Raw genomic sequence first — 18,552 nt, forward strand, 5'->3', positions numbered from 1 at the left:
ATACTTAAAGAAATAAGTAATAAACAAAAACAGTTTAAGAATATAACGGACAATAAATAAATAAGGTAATTATTATCAAGGCAAATAAACAAAGAAGCTAATTAAAATATATATATATATACATTCATGTCTCACCGCATAATTACATTTCTACCTGCATTTATTTGTTTATTGTAGTTTTGGGGGCAATTATTGTATGTTTATTTATTTTTGGAGCATTTTTTTATTTCTGTATTTATTTTTAATAATGGCAGGATTGGTCCTCCATATTGAATGACACTGACAGTAGCTTAAGAAAGGATTTGCATTTGGAGAACCTTGATAATTGACTTTGTTTTACAAATCAGGGAATTGGTGACAACAGAAGGCTAAAGACGGCGTTATCAGGCGGTGACAAAAGCGACCTACAGTCAATCAAACTGAAGCTAGCTGGATACAGAGCAGACTGCCTGCTGCTTTATGGCTTTTTTGTCCTGATATTTTAATTTGAGGCGATACTTCAGCCATTAGTCAGAGGACTGTTGTAGCATCTGAGGGCAGTAGAAGTATTATTCTATTCAACCCAAAAATAATGAGTTTGGAATCTTAAATGCATGTTTCCTTGGATTTTTTGCCAGCTTTCATCGTCTGGCTATGCAGTGTTTTGTTTCCTCCTTTTTCTGGATCCAATAATCGTATAAAAAATAGTTCTTGGTCTCCGTCTCTGGTTATTCTCGCTCTGAGTGGGTTTTACTGTTGATGTCCAACATGGCGTGCAGCTCCCCAGGCTCGTATCCCAGCAGGCCCTGCAAGTTGCAGACAAAGCGGTAGACATAGCGCTTTCCCGCCGTCTTGCGGATGATGTTTTTGTCGTAGTAGTAGCGTAGGCCTCGGCTCAGTTTCTCATAGTTCATCTTGGGTTTGTTTTTCCTCTTTCCCCAAAGCAGAGCCACCTAAAAAAAAAACAAAAAAAAGACAATTAGTCATCTGGCCACTGGAAAGCAGTCACAATCAGCAATCTCTTTCCTTCATTAGTCTGCAGAATAAATTAGATATTAGAATGAAATTATTTCATTTTATAAATTTTTTTTTCACATCTTTTAAACTTGTGTCTATCACTGTGTGATTTTAGCCACTATGGTATGTTCCAGGATGCTAGACCTGGAGAGAAATATCTGCTGCTGCCATCAACACCTTTGTTTCTAGATGTTGTAATTTGGCCTGTTTTCCAGTGTAGTCCTGTTTCTCTGACTGTGACTAACTGGATGTGCTCTCTTCATCCTCTGACATGACATCCACATCCTGGCTGTGTGTTTCCTGGATTGCCTTTTACAGTTGCCTTTTGTATCTATGCTTCTTTTTCTATGTCTGCTTCTGTCTCCTTGAAACCCAGTGGGCCTCAGCAGATGGCCGCTCACACTGAGCCTGGTTCTGCTGGAGGTTTCTTCCTGTTCAAAGGGAGTTTTTCCTCTCCACTGTCGCTACAAGCATGCTCAGTGTGAGGGATTGCTGAAGAGTCAATGAGTCGATGAAATAAACTGAATAGAATTGAAAAATATTTGTCTCTAGTTACTTTAAAAAAAAAATGTGGCCTGAAAGATCTTAAAAGTTGGTAAATATAGCGACAATGTTGCCAAGTTAGCATTACCGATGGCTCTGGCAGCCTTCTAAAAGTCCCAAACCAGCTCCAAATTAAAGGTGCTGTAAGAGATCTTGGAAAAATGGTTCTAGCGATCTATATTTTTGAACATCCACCACCATGCCTCTCCCTTCAGACCACCCCTCGAAACCACGCCTTCAAAACACATTAACGCACACGCTGTCTGTCGAGGTGTCGGTACAGATCAAGAACGAAACAAGCCGAGTGCTAGTGACACAAGCTAGCATAAAACATAATGCTACATTCACACATAAAGCAGCAGAGGGAGCAGGAGCAGCTAGTTTACATGCAAAGCTAATGGTTGACGCGCATCAAGGAGCAGCAAAAGTTCCTGCAGAGCGTCTAGAGTAGCAGGAGCAGCACGTAGCTGGCAGGGAGTCAGACACAGTACTGCTGATGCAGAGCGCAATGATCACTCCTCTGAAACAGTTTATTAACGCCTAAATTAACTAAAAATGTAGAAACCTGCCGGCAGAATATGTTCGCTTTTATTATCCTGCTGCCTGCAGTTTACGTACGTGGAAAACGCCTTCCAGCCGCCACGGAAAACCAGGCCAGAGGCTGCCTTTGAATGGGATTCCCAGTGACAGCGCAGCGCCGGTATGTGGGGGTCTGAGCGGCTCCCACAGAGAAATAATCTTTGAAGGCAGGATGGTAATCTGGATGAACTGACTGCACAGACCATGTTTTCAGGAGGACTTTCTCACTTCAACATAGATTCTAACTACTTTTTACCCGCTGATCACAGCTAATATAGCTGCCATTGTTCCAGGCAGAGAAAGGATCGGGTAGCTCCGCCCACCGCGCATAAGACCCACTTTTCCCACTGCGCAGCTAGAGCAGCAAAGATGCTTCAGCCGCGCGTCAGAACTAGATGTACAGCATCAAAAATGGAGCAGCACGAGCGTTTTTGCTGCTCTTGCTGCTTTAGGTGTGAAAGTAGCATGACGGTGGCTAGCTTCCAGCCATGGCGTCCTGCACGAGCATTGGGGGGTCAAGTCGTTCATGTGTCAGGGTACGTGCACAGGGGGGAGGGACAAGAAGATAATCATGATTGACGTGTCAGGATCCAATATTTGACCACGGACCGTCTTTTGTGATTGGTGGACGTTAGGCATTGATTTCTCACTGTAGCGTTTCTCTTCCAGACCTTCTATTTCACTGCTCGCTAAGCGGCTGTGGGGAGATCTTTAAGCCACCTGGTAAAAAATGCGTCAGAAACAATCTCCTACTGCACCTTTAAAGTCTTTGCTGTTCCTGTCGAATAGATTATTCAGGGGAACCAGCAGAAAGTTAAAGATGGCGGCTACTTACCTCGTCAGGGTCTGTTAGCTTGAACTCCCATCCATCTCCAGTCCAGCTGATGCAGGACTGACAGCTGCGATCGGTCAGAAGCTCCAGAAGAAACTGCCACAGCTGGATGGGGCCGCTGCCTGTGGAGAGACGGTCGAGCAGAACGGATCGACGCTCAGAAAATCCACAATCGATCTGAACACAGAAACATGAGGCGACATCGTCGAACCAACCGGTGTAACCAGCTAAGATGGCGGCCGGTATCACAGCTTTGCCCGCCTCGGTTTTGCCGCCCACGTAGTCTTTGAAGCTGCCGTGTTTTCGCTGTAAGACGAAGGCGTCGTCGGGCAGACTCTCCTCCATCGGGGGGTCCAGGTCCCCCCGAGGAGCCGTCCAGGCCAGGAAGCTGACGGCGGCAGAGGTTCTGCTGGGAACAGCTCTCATTTCTGAGCCGGTTTCTACCAGAAAGCAGGAGATAAACAAGACACTCAGCTTCTGTAAAACATGAACACTTAAAAGAAGGCAAAATAATTAATTTAAAGCGAAAAATTTGTGTTGCGTCGATACTGATACCTGCATCGGGCGGGGTATCGGTATCGGAGAGTACCAACAAATAGGGAAACGATACCATTTTGAGAGCCAAAAGTTTCTTCAACTATTGTCACCCATTCCAGGAAGGCAATAAAAAGTTCTACTGGGTTCTAGTGTTGTGCCGATGCTATTTTTTGGCCCCAATAACTGATACCTGGCTGTGCAGTATCGGCCGATACCATCTGTTTAAAATTGATGTGTGTGTATATATGAAGAACTGCAAACTAATTGGATGTAAAATTATTGCCATCATGGCTTTGTGTCAAGCTGCTGCCTACCTTTGTGAAGCAGGAAAAAGACTAAAACAAAGTAGAGTCTCAAAGTAGAGTTATAGTTTCTTTGTATAGCTTCTCTATTCCATAGAGAAAGAATGACGAAAATCAAAAAACTCTCCTGTTTTATTTATGGCATGTTTATGAATTAGAAATAATCAAAATCAGTTTTTTCGGAGGCATTTTTATGCTGAAGTTCTTTCCAGGTGGTGTAGAATCTATATCAGGTGGTTCTACACATCAGTATATCAGGGGTGGGTATTGGCAAAGCAGTCACGATTCGATTCGAATCACGATGCATCACGATACTTGAAATTAGGGGTGTGCAAAATAATCGTCATGATGATGCATCGTGATTCTAATTTTCGTGATCTACTGCATCGATTCTTGACGCCAAGTATCGATTATTAATTTAAAAAAATTAATAAACAAAATTGCATGAATGGTTGGCGAACATCAGCCAAAAACAAGTGTAATACAACTTCCAGTCCCGTAGATGTTGCTGTGGATGTGTTGACGCACGCTGCCTTGTGTCACAAGCATTTCCGGCCGCGGGATACTGCGCCGAGTCATTCAAAAACAAAACATGGAGGAGAAAATATTGCAATGCATCGCAATAATCCAAGTATCGTGATGCATCGTGATAGAATCGCATCGTGGCCTGTGAATCGTGATTCCAATCGAATCGTGACTTCTTTGGCAATACCCACCCCTACTTGAAATATTGCGATGCATCGCGATGCGTTGCGATATTTTCACTGAACACTGTAGGAAAAAGATACAGCCCTTACCATAACAAAATAAGGATAATCAGAGCCGTTTACATGGCCTCAGTGGTCCTTTAAACGAATGAAACGAAAACATTCAAATGTATATTTCCCCTTTTGCAAATGACGTGCATCATATCAATTTCATTTTTACCTTCTTTGTTTTTGAAGCCAAGATGTATCCAAGCATCTAACTTGAAATGTGACGGAGCCGCGGGGCGAATTTTCTCAGTCTCCTCCATATTTTGTTTACGTATGACCCGTCTCAGTATCCCACGGCCGGAAATGCTTGTGACGCAAAGCAGCGGGCGTCAACACATCCGCAGCGACATCTGCTGGACTGGAAGTTGAATTCCACTTGGTTTGGCTGATGTGCGCCAACCATTCATGTATTTTATTTGTTCATTTTTTTAAATTAAGAATCGATACTTGGCGTCAAGAATCGACGCATTAGATCACAAAAATTAGAATCGCGATGCATCGTCATGACGATTATTTTGCACACTCCTAAGTACATCAGGTGGTGTCTGGAAGTTACATGTTCTTTAGAATTATTCTGAAAATTATACAAATGTTCTGATATTAGAACATTTAATTTGTATTACTGAATACTTAAGTACTTCCCAAAGTGAGTACTTCAATACTTTAACTTGAGCAGATGTTTGCCTGGGTAACTTTTACTTGTAGTCGAGTAAGATTTGACAGTGAGTATCAATACTTTTACTCAAGTACTGCTGCTGAGTACTTTGTCTATATATATATATATATATATATATATATATATATATATATATATATAAATATAGTTTCTTAGTTTTACCTCCATTGATGTGTCTGTCTGGGATCAGAAGAGCAGCACTGACGCTCCTTCTGGGATCTTCTGTTTTCACCAGGCCGTATCCGTCATGTTGGGCCGCCGGCTCCAGGAGGTGGAGGTTTGTGCCTTCAGCTGCGTTGTAGTGAAGCTGGTAATTCTGATTATCACAGTGATCCTGGATGAAGTCTGAGAAGGTTTCTGCTAAAGCAAAGCAATGAGCGACATGTTAGAGCGAACAGCCAGAAAACCAACAGATTCTAATGTGTAGATCTACCTCTGTGAGTCTGAAGCTGGTAGTAGCACGGAGCTTTGCTGCTGGGGAACGAAGAACTGCAGCTGAGTCCGTTCTCTGGGAGTTTATTGAAACAAAACATTGAGAGACGTAGTCAGAGGCTGCCCTGAGGTCCCATCCGCTCATTTTAACAATCTTGTTCAGTGTCTTTCATGCAGGCCCAAGCCTCCATGGGGCCCTGAGGGATATTTGAGTTTGGGGCCCTTTATTTTTGCCAATAATATGGACTGTTGAAATCCAGGGGTTGATGTTAAAGGAATAGTACACCCAAAACATGATTAGCCTTCATTTTCTACTCACCCCCATGCTGAACAACGTTCTGGAGTACTTTTTTGATATCTCAAATGCATCTGGAGATCTGGGAGGCTTCTTGCGCACTTTCATCTGGTTTGGTCTGCCGCGGTTTCCGTAGACTCGTGAACGCGCTTTTAGGAAATCCTATACACTACTGTTTATGCTCTAAAAACATTCTAAATGACTTCGTTTCGAGTAAATTATGGACGCTACCCACTCAGGACACTTGGAATACATTGGACGAGCAGTATGGAGGAATATTGACACGTTTTTTGTGGACTTTTATGGACCTTTCTGCCTCGGGCACCATAGACCTCCATTATTTGAATGTCAGCAGACAGCAAGAAGCCTCCCAGATCTCCAGATGCATTTGAGATATCAAAAAAGTACTCCAGAGTGTTGTTCAGCATGGGGGTGAGTAGAAAATGAAGGCTAATCATGTTTTGGGTGTACTATTCCTTTAAGGATTTTTACCACTTGCCCTTTGGGTAAGTGACTTTCACATTTCATTTGCCCAGAAACAATTTTTACTTGCCCAGTATAATGTTTGATAAATATAGTTCCTAATATTCATTTTTGTATATATATCAATGAAACATGTTTGTTTTTTAAATGTTTTTTGTAATTCAGTATTTTTTAAGTTTCCAGGTTCCTGGTGTGTATCTGCATGCGTCAGATAATGAACTCAAGCCTACATTATCGTGTTAACATGCTTTTCAATCCTTCCTGCAAATTCTTTTCAAACTAAACTTTGATTTAAACTGTTGCGTGCTTGGAAAAATATAAATTGTAATGTTAAAAATCTAAAAAAAAATTGACAGGTTAAAAACTTAAGATAAATCACAAGACAGAAGTCAATGTCACAAATGAATAACTTTTATTTTAGAGTCACGGTATGTTTATACAAGATAATACTATTAATATAATGTGACTTTTCTAGAGAATCATTATACATAGTTATTTTATTCAGGGTTTCCACAGTCTGACATCATTTCAGAATTCCCTGACTTTTAACTGATCAGGATTAGTTTTATGCCAATTTTCCAAATCCCTGACCGATAATTTTAATCTAGGGTTATCTGGGTGGTGGATGAAATAGGCTTGTTGTTGTTTTTTAGCCTGCCAAGTCGAAAAAAATGTGTCTGATTCGCGCCGGACAAAAATCACGACATCTGGCGGAAAATCACGCGGCCTCTTGAAATCACGTGAGAATGTGTACAAAACAACAAAAATGGCGCCGGCAACGCTTCTGGGTCGTTTTCATTGAATGTCGGTGATTTTAAAGTAATTTTGAGAGATAAATATATTTTTTTTGCAATGAAATTTGTACTCTCCCGACAATAAAAACTACTTGCCCCGGGAGAGCAGGCGATCGTTAACGTCGAGCCCTGCAATCCATAGTATTTTTTTCCTGTTCAAAGGGAGTTTTTCCTCTCCACTGTCGCTACAAGCATGCTTAGTGTGAGGGATTGCTGAAGAGTCAATGAGTCGATGCAATCAGCTGGTTTTCCTTAGATAGAAAACTTTGAATCAATCTGACTGGATGATCTGGTGAACTGGAAAGTGACCTGAGAGGACATGATGTGAATTGGAGCTATAGAAATAAACTGAATAGAATTTTGAGATGATCAGAACATTCATTGATTATGTATATTTAAATCATCCACTTTTTTGAAAAATAATCTGTGGTGCAACGACAACAACTATTTACAATAAATCCAATTATTTAGATAAAAAATTACATTTTACATAATTAAATAAAATATCAAGCACATCAAATTATGCAAATGAGAAGAAACCAGGCAAAATGTTGATAATTTGTCTTAAAATGGGTTATATCATTTTAAATGTATTTTACAAGCTTTTAAACGTTAAAAAAAAAATTATACATTGGCATCACAAACTTCATATAAATGTTACTTTTGGTCTTTCTTTCCCACAACCCTGGATAGTTTGCTCTGCTTGGCAGCTCCACCCATATCTCTAAAAACGTTAATCACTCCGCCATCTTTTATCTAACCGACCGTAGACGACCTGGTGAAGTTCAGAACAAACGACCAAAAGATGTGATAAACCTTTCAAACTGTCCAGAGGTATCAAAAGTATTCATGTTAAAAAACACTTTTTTGTAAAAGTTAGAGGATCGATTTAAGCTTTTTACTCCAGTAAAAGTACCATTTTTAAAACTACTTAAAGTATAAAAGTATATTTTAAGTCGCTCTGATATTTTCCCTTCCTGTATTGATGCCAGGAATGTAACACCTCGCTCTATTCATGATTCCTATTTAATTATTAATTGTCCAAAAAAAATCACAGTTTTATCAAAAAATTTACAAGTTTTATTATCCAATATTTTTAACTAATGTTGTGTGGCCAGAGGCGGAGCTAGATGGGGGGCCGGGGGTGGCCATGGCCACCCTCAGCCAATCATTGGCCACCCTTACCATTTTTTCCCTCTAATACAGATGGTGGCAGCAGTAATACTATCAAGTGGAATAATCAAAACATTTTATTTTTTGTGCACATCATAATACTATCATTAAAGATGATAAGTACAGAATTCATGTGTTTGATCTGGTAAGAGAGAAAATTATGTGTCTGCAAGTCATCTAGGAGTCTTCATTGAAATCAAAGATAATTAACTATTTTAATAAAAACTTTTTAATCAATTTATGTAGATATTAGTTGGGGTGACCAGATGTCCTCCTTTTCCCGGTAAGTTACTATTTACTATTTTAATAAGTTTTTATTAAAATAGTATATATATATATATATACATATATATGTATATATATCAATAAGATGATGAAGAGTGTGTCTGACCTGCCCTCATGGTCTCCAGATGCTCCCAGAGGATCTCTCCTGCAGTGCAGTCGGACGTCATGCCCAGGAAGGTCTCCCTGTCCAGCCCGCACAGCTCGCTGCCCTGCAGACCCCGTAGATCTGAGCCCAGGCAGTGGAGACCGAACTCAGCCTGGCACCAGTCCAGCCAGTGGTTCACCTCCCATTCTGACCACAGGCTGGGATCTAAACACGCAGGCCGACGACAGAGCGCAAAAATAAAGCAATCCAGATAAAAACCAAGAAGAAGATGTATAAAATGTACGGGGCACCGAATGTAAAATATTTAACCAAAAAAAGAATCCCCTTCAATTTTCTATTGTTTATATTTATTCTAGATTTAAAGGGCAAAACACTGAATATAAATGTAAAATCTAACTGATATACAAAATATATATGTTAAATCTATTTCTACATCATATAAAATTTAAAATTGATCTATCTCTATATATATAAATGTGAATTATATCTAAATCTTGAAAACACACTGCAAAAACGATCAATAAATAAGTAAAAATGTCTTAAATTAAGTGTGTTTACCCTTAATTTGAGCAGGTATATAAGATTATCTGGCTATGGAAGGAGTATTTTTACTCTTAATATAAGATAATTACATAATATTCACTTGAAATAAGACAATGCAGTTGTTTTTTCTTATTTTGAATGTAAATTGTCTTGTTCTATTGGCAACGTGTCTCACTTACCTCCTCAATTCAAAACAAAATGCACATAATTTAAGAAAACGTTTTTCGCAGTGTATATTTTGAATCAAAATATTAATTCTAAGTAGAAATCTTAGATCTTTAATCTAAATTGTAAAACCTCAAACTTAAATTTTTTACCAAATATACAGATTTACCACTCCCATTTAACAGGTCTTCTTTTGGCCACACCCTGAAGAATTAGGACAACCAATGAGAAGAGCAGCTGGGCGGGATCCTTTAAAAAATCCCTTATTTTTTCTGAAGGCGCTGTCACACCTTTCCGATTTATCCAGCGTATGCCGACATCCCAGAATCCCCTAAAACGCTGGCATACGCTGAAATTTAGATGTATTTTTATTTTGGGCGTATACATAGCGTATTCATAACGATTCCAGAACTTCTGTCCAACGACAGCCTAACTTCTGCATAACGCACATAATGCTCATGAAATGCCCCCCTCCCTGTATTCAAGTCGTGGGCCTATGTATAAGTTATATACAACTTACTCATAGATTTAGGATAAGCTAGACACCACGACATATGAGTAAATTACACTTAACGTATGTCAACCATCAGACTTCAGACTCTGGCACGTACCTGCCGTGTGACGTGTGCCAGCGTGTTTTAGCGTGCTCATAACTTATAGAAAACCTGCCCATAACTTATCCAACGTACACCAGCATTTTAGCCAGCAAATGCCGTACGTCGGTATATGCTGGCTAAATTGTCAAGGAGTAACAGCGGCATTATCGGTGTTCCTACGTATTTCGCGTTTGGCCTCAAGATGGTTTATTAAAAGGTGCACGTACTTCGCGTTTGGCCTCAAGATGGTTTGTTAAAAGGTGCACGTACTTCGCGTTTGGCCTCAAGATGATTTGTTAAAAGGTGTACGTACTTCGCGTTTGGCCTCACGATGGTTTGTTAAAAGGTGTACGTACTTCACGTTTGGCCTCAAGATGGTTTGTTAATAGGTGTAGGTACTTCGCGTTTGGCCTCAAGATGGTTTGTTAAAAAGTGTACGTACTTCGCGTTTGGCCTCAAGATGGTTTGTTAAAAGGTGTAGGTACTTCGCGTTTGGCCTCAAGATGGTTTGTTAAAAGGTGTAGGTACTTCGCGTTTGGCCTCAAGATGGTTTGTTAAAAAGTGTACGTACTTCGCGTTTGGCCTCAAGATGGTTTGTTAAAAGGTGTAGGTACTTCGCGTTTGGCCTCAAGATGGTTTGTTAAAAGGTGTACGTACTTTGCGTTTGGCCTCAAGATGGTTTGTGAAAAGGTGTACGTACTTTGCGTTTGGCCTCAAGATGGTTTGTTAAAAGGTGTACGTACTTCGCGTTTGGCCTCAAGTTGGTTTGTGAAAAGGTGTACGTACTTTGCGTTTGGCCTCAAGATGGTTCGTTAAAAGGTGTACGTACTTCGCGTTTGGCCTCAAGATGGTTTGTTAAAAGGTGTACGTACTTCGCGTTTGGCCTCAAGATGGTTTGTTAAAAGGTGTACGTACTTTGCGTTTGGCCTCAAGATGGTTTGTTAAAAGGTGCATGTACTTCGCGTTTGGCCTCAAGATGGTTTGCTAAAAGGTGCACGTACTTCGCGTTTGGCCTCAAGATGGTTTGTTACAAGGGGCACGGTTAATTTGCATATTTTCAAAAGATTTCGATTTAGGATTTAAGATATACATTGATATTTTACATGGAAGATATTTAATTTCAAAAAAATATTATACATTTAAGATATAAATTTACATTTAAGATGTAGGTGTAATATATATTGCTAGATTTAACTGCAAAATATAGATTTAGGATATATATTTAGATTTAACATTAAATGTTATATATACATATATACATATATGTATATTTATATAAACAAACTTTTGATTCAAGTTTTAGATAAAAATGTTTTATTTAACTTCACATATAAGAATTTCCTGAATATTAAAAAAAAAAGCACTAAATGTGAAGAAAGTGAGCAAAACCATCAGTGGATTTTTGACATTTGGCACCCCGTATAAAGCTCACCCTGTGGAAATTGGTGGTTGCTGATCTCCTGAGCGAAGCCAGAGAAGCTGGCATTAACCGCCTGGCTCAGGACCTCCTTACTGGTTGGAGTGAGAGGCGGGACGTCCAGGGAGTCGAGCTCTGGGACACACAGAGAAATAAAAACATTTTCAAGTAGCTACCAGCTAAATGCTACATCTCTATTGCATTAATGGCTAAGGTGTGTTAAATGCAGAAAAAGGTCAAGATGTTGAATCTGTGGATTTCTGGGTAATTTATCAGATATATCAGTTTATGCAGAACCAGCCCTGAACAAAAACAGCCATGATAGCAATGCAACCATGAAGCGATGAGAGAGGCACAGCTAATAAATGAAATTACCAAAACAAATAAAAACTAACATCTGTGGTGAAAAGAGGAGATAAAAACGCTGCCAGTGTCACCGTGCCATCATCATCTTCAGACGGGGCAGAGATGCGGGATCAGGAAAAATAAATTTCTACTGCAAAAACTGACCCAGCGAATAAGAAATACTTCTTTAGTTTATCTGCCCTCAGTCTGAGTAGGTTAATAAGACGACCCGCTGCTGGAATGGAAGGAGTAGGTTTGCCCTTTAAATAAAATACTAAAATAGGATGTACTTGAAATAAGATAATGAAGGTAATTCTCTTTATTCTATTAATTGATTGTCTTATTAATCTGCTAAAATTAAAATTAAATTTCAAGAAAAATAGGCTTCCTTATTTTTTATAAAACACAGTGTCTGTAACTGTCTGATACTCTGATACTTTCTCTGAAAAGTATCAATACTGGGAAAAGTATCGATACTAGGAAAAGTATCGATACTAGGAAAAGTATTGATACTCTGAGAAGTATCGATACTCTGAAACATATCAGTCCTCTGAGAAGTATACATACTCTGAAAAGTATTAATACTGTGAGAACTATCAATACTGGGAAAAGTATTGATACTCTGAGAAGTATCGATACTCTGAAAAGTATTGAGACCCTGAGAGGTATCGATAATCTAAGCAGTATCAGACATCTAAAAAGTATCCATACTCTGAAAAGTATCAATAGTGTGAGAAGTATCAATACTCTGGAAAGTATCGATACTCTGAGAAATATCAATTATCTAAGAAGTATCGATACTCTGAGAAGTATCGATACTCTGAGAAGTATCAATAATCTGAGAAGTATCAATAATCTGAGAAGTATCGATACTCTGAGAAGTATCGATACTCTGAGAAGTGTTGATAGTCAAAGTTGTTGTTGACTTTAGATTTCTGGATAGTTTGAAGATAGACGAATAACATCAGAAAACCTTTAAATATTATCAAATAGCCTCGGATTAGATTTTTTTATTTAGAATTTATTTAGCAAACATCTGTGATTCTATTAAAGGAGGTTCAGTGTTGAGATGGAAGATTGAAGATATTTTCTCTTTTATCCACTAAAAACAGTGTCGCATATCTTCCTGGTTATCAATATTGAGTTTGAAAGGATTGTATCATGAGAAAGGTAGCAGTAACTAAGTACTTTTACTTTCAAAAAAGAAATAGGTTGTAGTAGTTTTAATCTTTGCAAACTTTCTGACTTCACCACCACCATTTAACAGAGTGAAAAAACTGTTATTGATGTTTTATGGTTTTATCTCATTCTTTAAAACACAAGAATATAACTTTCCATTATGATAGACCACTCTATCCACCTCTATCCACCTCACATTGGAGTTCATATTGAGACAGAATCCATTAATTGTGATTAATGGATTCTTTAAATAATTGTCAACTACTTTGGTCATCGGATCGATACCAGGAGCAACGGCTCCCAGGGCACCAAGATATTAAATAAATAGTTATGATGTGATCTCCAAAGTTTATGGAGTGACAAAATGTGTCATAGAATAACTAAATGTAGCATGAAATAAGTAGAAGTAGCATTAAATTTATTAATAAATAATACATGATAACAAAAATAATAAATATACCTTGATAAGGGAAAATTCACATTTAAATAATATCTAATCAAAACATTTAAAATTACATAAAAAAAATTTAAGCATATCCTGATCTATCTCTATAGTTCTGCTGCTATAGGCTTAGACTGCCGGAGGACATAGGGACCCCTTTTTCATCATTCTGCTTCATTCTATCTCTATTCTCCCACTCTGCAGAATCTGTTAGTTCAATCTCTAACGTTCTGCTCTCTCTGCTTTTTCTCATAGTAGCTTCATCTGGTCTGTTCCTGTTTGGCTGTGACTCCATCCTGGAGAGAAATATCAGCTGTGCTGCTGCCATCAACACCTTTGTTTCTAGATGTTGGAGCTTGGCCTGTTTTCCAGCGTAGTCCTGTTTCTCTGACTGTGACTAACTGGATGTGCTCTCTTCATCCTCTGACATGGGTGCTGGCTCGGAGCTCGTCTGCCTGGCTGTGTGTTTCCTGGACGGGGCCGCCTGTGGAGCTGGTTGACAGTTGCCTTTTGTATCTATGCTTCTTTTTCTATGTCTGCTTCCGTCTCCTTGAACCCCAGTGGGCCTCAGCAGATGGCCGCTCACACTGAGCCTGGTTCTGATGGAGGTTTCTTCCTGTTCAAAGGGAGTTTTTCCTCTCCACTGTCGCTACAAGCATGCTTAGTGTGAGGGATTGCTGAAGAGTCAATGAGTCGATGCAATCAGCTGGTTTTCCTTAGATAGAAAACTTTGAATCAATCTGACTGGATTATCTGGTGAACTGGAAAGTGACCTGAGATGACATGATGTGAATTGGAGCTATAGAAATAAACTGAATTTTATTGAAATAAATAATTACATGTAATTTTTTATAAATGCATTTATCCAAAATTAAACATTTAATAAACAGATAAAGCATAAAGTAATTCTGTCTATCTTTCGAGGGTATTCAGTAGATAGGTAGTAGTAGCAGGGTAGATCCAGAGTAACGGTACGCAGAGTCTAAAACATCTAATTTGCTAAAAGAACAACTTATATACAGCAGGAATTAAGAGAAAAGTTGACAAAGAAGATACACATTGTCCATTTAAGATTCAAAATTTTATTATTTATAGGTAGATTATCAAAACCTTTCTTATGAAATGCTGGTATAATTTTTTATGCATTTTCATTTGATTTAAAATGCTCAAAAAAGTTTTTTTTTTCCAAATTCCAAACATTTGCTTATTTACAAATGTTAATTAACTACAAGTATTTCTCTTAGATAACTTGCTAAAGAAATAATTAATAAATCAGTTACGGTTATAATCAATATCGGTTAATAAATTTGACTTAAAATCAATTCAGATTATTTACATAGAGCCAAGTTTTCTTTTTGAGTTTTCAGTTTCAGTTTGATCCATGTTTTTCTTAGTTTTCTAGTTTTATTGGTTTAATTTCTATTTTGATGTGTTTTCTGATTGTATTTGAGTTCTTAGGTATTTCTTGTTTGCCTTCTGCTGCCCTCTTGTGTCGGTCTCCTCCCCATAGCTCCCTTCCTGCCTCCTCTGTTCACACCTGCTCCCAATCTGCTAATTAGCCTGTTCTTTGTTTCTCTCTCCCATCTATACACCTCCTGCTCAGTCACTGTTGCTGGTTTGTTGTCATTTCTTTGCTCTTATTGCGAGTATTCCAGGTTCTCAGTTTTTGTGGATTTATCTTTTGGGATTTTTGCTTCTGTTACCTTTTTTATTTTTAAATCTTCAAGAAGCCACTTCAGCTTCAGTGTCTGCATTTGGCTCCTCTCCAGAGATGGCAAAAGTACTCACTTTCCGTACTTGAGTAAAAGTACAGATACTTGTGTTAAAAAATACTCTGGTAAAAGTGGAAGTACTGATTAAACTTCTTTACTCAAGTAAAAGTAACAAAGTACAGGCTTGTAAATTTACTTAAAGTATAAAAGTAAAAGTAGAAACCACTTTTTTCATGCCGTTGCCTACATTTTAAATGGATGTCTGCCAATAGGACTAGATCTCCGTTGTGTTCATTTTCAATCATCTCGTCGTCCATGCTACTATGCTAACGCCACCGCCACCAAGCTGCAATGATTTGCCGCCAATGAATACCGCCGAATCTGTCGATTCATCTTGTAGCGGTGCGCCAAATGCAACGTAGATTCCCATCCAATTAGATTGAATTTGGTATTGATGACGTGAAAAATAATAACGGTAACTCCATTGAAATGATTCAAAACTAAAGTAACGAGCCAATTTTTTTAAATATAAGGAGTAGAAGTAAAAAGTCGCCATAAAAATAAGTAGTAAAGTAAAGTAAAAATATCAGAAAAATCTACTTGAGTACAGTAACGAAGTATTTGTACTCCGTTACTTCCCATCTCTGCTCCTCTCAAACCCCCACCCCACCCAACTCAACACAAAATATATAACAAAGGTTACCAATGGGTGACCCACGGCTTCTCCAGCATTTATCTGACTGTGTGGTTCCCATTTTGGATATGACCGCTGGTGTCCGAAAGAATCGTACTATAACCTAGTTCCACCTGAATTGTCGCCATCTGTCTTGCTGTATATCTATATTTTTTCCCTTTCCCATTTTTCTTTGGTCTGTAGAGTTTTTTTGGGATCGATATCTATAAATAACTTGTTAAAATGGCTGATATTTTATTATTCCCACTACCTGTTTGTAATTTTATCAAGAATTCTTCCATTTGGGTGGCCTCTGGGATTTTAGTCCACTTTCTGTGGTTTGTTACACCAGATTTTTTACCGTTGAGTATAATGACAGTGAAGCAGTGATCGTTTTTCTTTAGTACAGTTTCTTTGGTTCTCTACCCACCTCTGTTCTGCAGTGACTTTGCAAGGATTGGGGAAAAAAGCAACATTTTCCCAGCATAGTTTAGGATGATTTAGAGAAGTTTAACGAGTGAAGCTACCGTTTAACCAGCAGTCAGACATTTTGCTTGCAGCTGCTTCTGCTCTGCTTCAAGTCCAAGTAGAAACTGAGTTACATCATCATAGGACGGATTATAACCAAAACATAAAGCAAAATAAACTGAATGGAAATGAACTGAAAACTATTTTAGAGAAATGGGATTTAATAAATAGTTTTTTTTTACCACCTATTAAAAATATGGCTGAAATCTGTTTGTATGTTCTAAAAGAAGCAGATAGAAGGGAATAATTAAAGGCAGCGGATAAACAAGAAGAATTAGGATGTGAGACGGAAAAAACAGATATATTGTCCAAATATCAGCAAAGGCGACGCATTTAGACCCCTTCAGCCTCTATGATAGGAGTCAATACTAACGGACACACATATAATATCCTTACCTATTTATTTTGATATCATTACACTGCAAAATGTGAAATATAATATTTTTAAATAAGGCTATTTCCTGTAAGGTGAGAAAATTTGCCCATAAAATAAGATAATTTAAAAACGGTTTTCAAGTTTAATTGAAATATCGAATAATTTTTTCTCTCAGAATAACTTTCTATGAAGTTAAATCAGGTGTTTCATTTCAGTACGTCTTATTTTATGGATAGAAGACAAAGCTGAGGGTCTTACCGTACGCCTGGCAGTCCATTTCCCCGGGGCTCAGGTGGAGGAAACACAGGAGAGGATGGAGGGAGGAAGGAGCTTTAATACGGGAGCTTGGTCTGAAGGTGGAGACCGGCTGTGAGCGACGACTGTCAGTCATGTGAGACGGACTAAAGAGAAACAGTCAGAGAAAAGAGGAGAGGAAATATAATGCAGCTTCAGGATTTAAGCTTTAATCGTCAACTATTAAGCTACTTTTTTTAAGATCCATTGATTTAACACAACATGGCAAATCACTGCATAGTGGATGTAGATGAAGGACCATCAGTAAATCAAATGAAGTGGTAAATATGGGGAAAAAATAATAGTAAAAAACTTCAAGCAGGCCTTTAAATGTATGGAGTGAATTTAGTTCTGATATTGTTGCAAACGACATGTTTGTAATGAGAAATCTGAAAACAGTGCGATCCAGGATTGGTACTACTATTGTTTCATAGATTCTCAGTTTTTTCAAATTCAGTTAATTGTTTTTATTCCATTTCATTTTCTTCTTAAATTTCTGTTATAAAAATTTCATTTTTTTATGTTTTACAAATTGTAGTTTTTTTTTTTCAAATTCACTTAATTGTTTTTATTATATTTCCTTTTATTTGATTTTATTCTTAAATTTCTGTTATAAAAATTGTCTTTTTTTATATTTTACTAATTGCAGTTTTTTTTTATTCACTTGTTTTTATTATATTTTATTTTATTCTTAAATTTTGTTGTAAACATTGTATTTTTTAAAATGTTTTACATATTGCAGTTTTTTTCAAATTCTGTGAATTGTTTTTATTATAAATATTTTTTATTTTCTTCTTAAATTTTGGTTAATAAAAATATATCTGTTTTAATTCTCTCCCTTTCAGATCGTGTTTTACAAATTGCCTTGTTTTTTTTGTGCTTTTTACAGATCACATTCTCTCTTTACTTCAAGCCCAACTAAAACAAGGTTTTAAAATAATTTAATTTATAAAACTCAATCTGAAACATAGAATAAAAAGAAAAATCATTTAAAAAATGAAAATCTGAGAAAACAGCAAAGTTGCTCTCAAAATATTTTTTTGATCAAGAAGTTTTTCAGTGTCTTTTTGGATTGCATTTTTTCCCTCTATCGTATTATTTGCTTGCAGCAATAATGGAGCAAATTTCACTCCATATTCATTTTTCAATTTCAGAACCTATTGTCATTTTGGAAGCCATCAAAGATGGAGGATGTTCTTATTATTCTTTATGAATAAAAAAAATGAGCTTATAAGTGACATCATCCTTTTTTATCTCAGATTATTTTTCATGTTTTATCTTTAAAGATGCATTCTGGGAAAAGTAGTTTTAATTTGATCTTTTACAAAATATTTTGACTTTACTGCAGAAACCTGGTCTATTGTTTCTGTATCGGTTTGACAAAATGAGTTTTTTATCATCATTATTACTGACATGGCTCCTCAGTAATTCAAAGGTGTAAATTTGATATTTTTAAGTTAGTTTTATTTATTTATTTATTTTGGCCTTTTGTTT

The 18,552-nt window shown here is 37.6% G+C and overlaps 1 protein-coding gene across 1 annotated transcript; it reads right to left on the reverse strand.

Annotated features, from left to right (window-relative positions):
* Nucleotides 1-285: 285 nt before the first annotated feature.
* LOC119794812 (transforming protein p54/c-ets-1-like) lies at nt 286-17,261 on the reverse strand. The gene is made up of 8 exons (XM_038302516.1): nt 17,023-17,261; nt 11,525-11,644; nt 8,789-8,992; nt 5,654-5,728; nt 5,383-5,577; nt 3,166-3,390; nt 2,954-3,072; nt 286-932 (listed from the first exon to the last, which is right to left on the reverse strand). The coding sequence occupies exons 1-8, from the start codon at nt 17,153-17,155 to the stop codon at nt 708-710; spliced, it is 1,296 nt and encodes a 431-aa protein (XP_038158444.1). The 5' UTR covers nt 17,156-17,261; the 3' UTR covers nt 286-707.
* Between the last annotated feature and the right edge of the window lie 1,291 nt (nt 17,262-18,552).

The sequence above is a fragment of the Cyprinodon tularosa genome, unplaced genomic scaffold, assembly GCF_016077235.1.
Source record: "Cyprinodon tularosa strain WSP-4 unplaced genomic scaffold, ASM1607723v1 ctg493, whole genome shotgun sequence".
In the NCBI taxonomy this organism is placed as follows: Eukaryota; Metazoa; Chordata; class Actinopteri; order Cyprinodontiformes; family Cyprinodontidae; genus Cyprinodon; species Cyprinodon tularosa.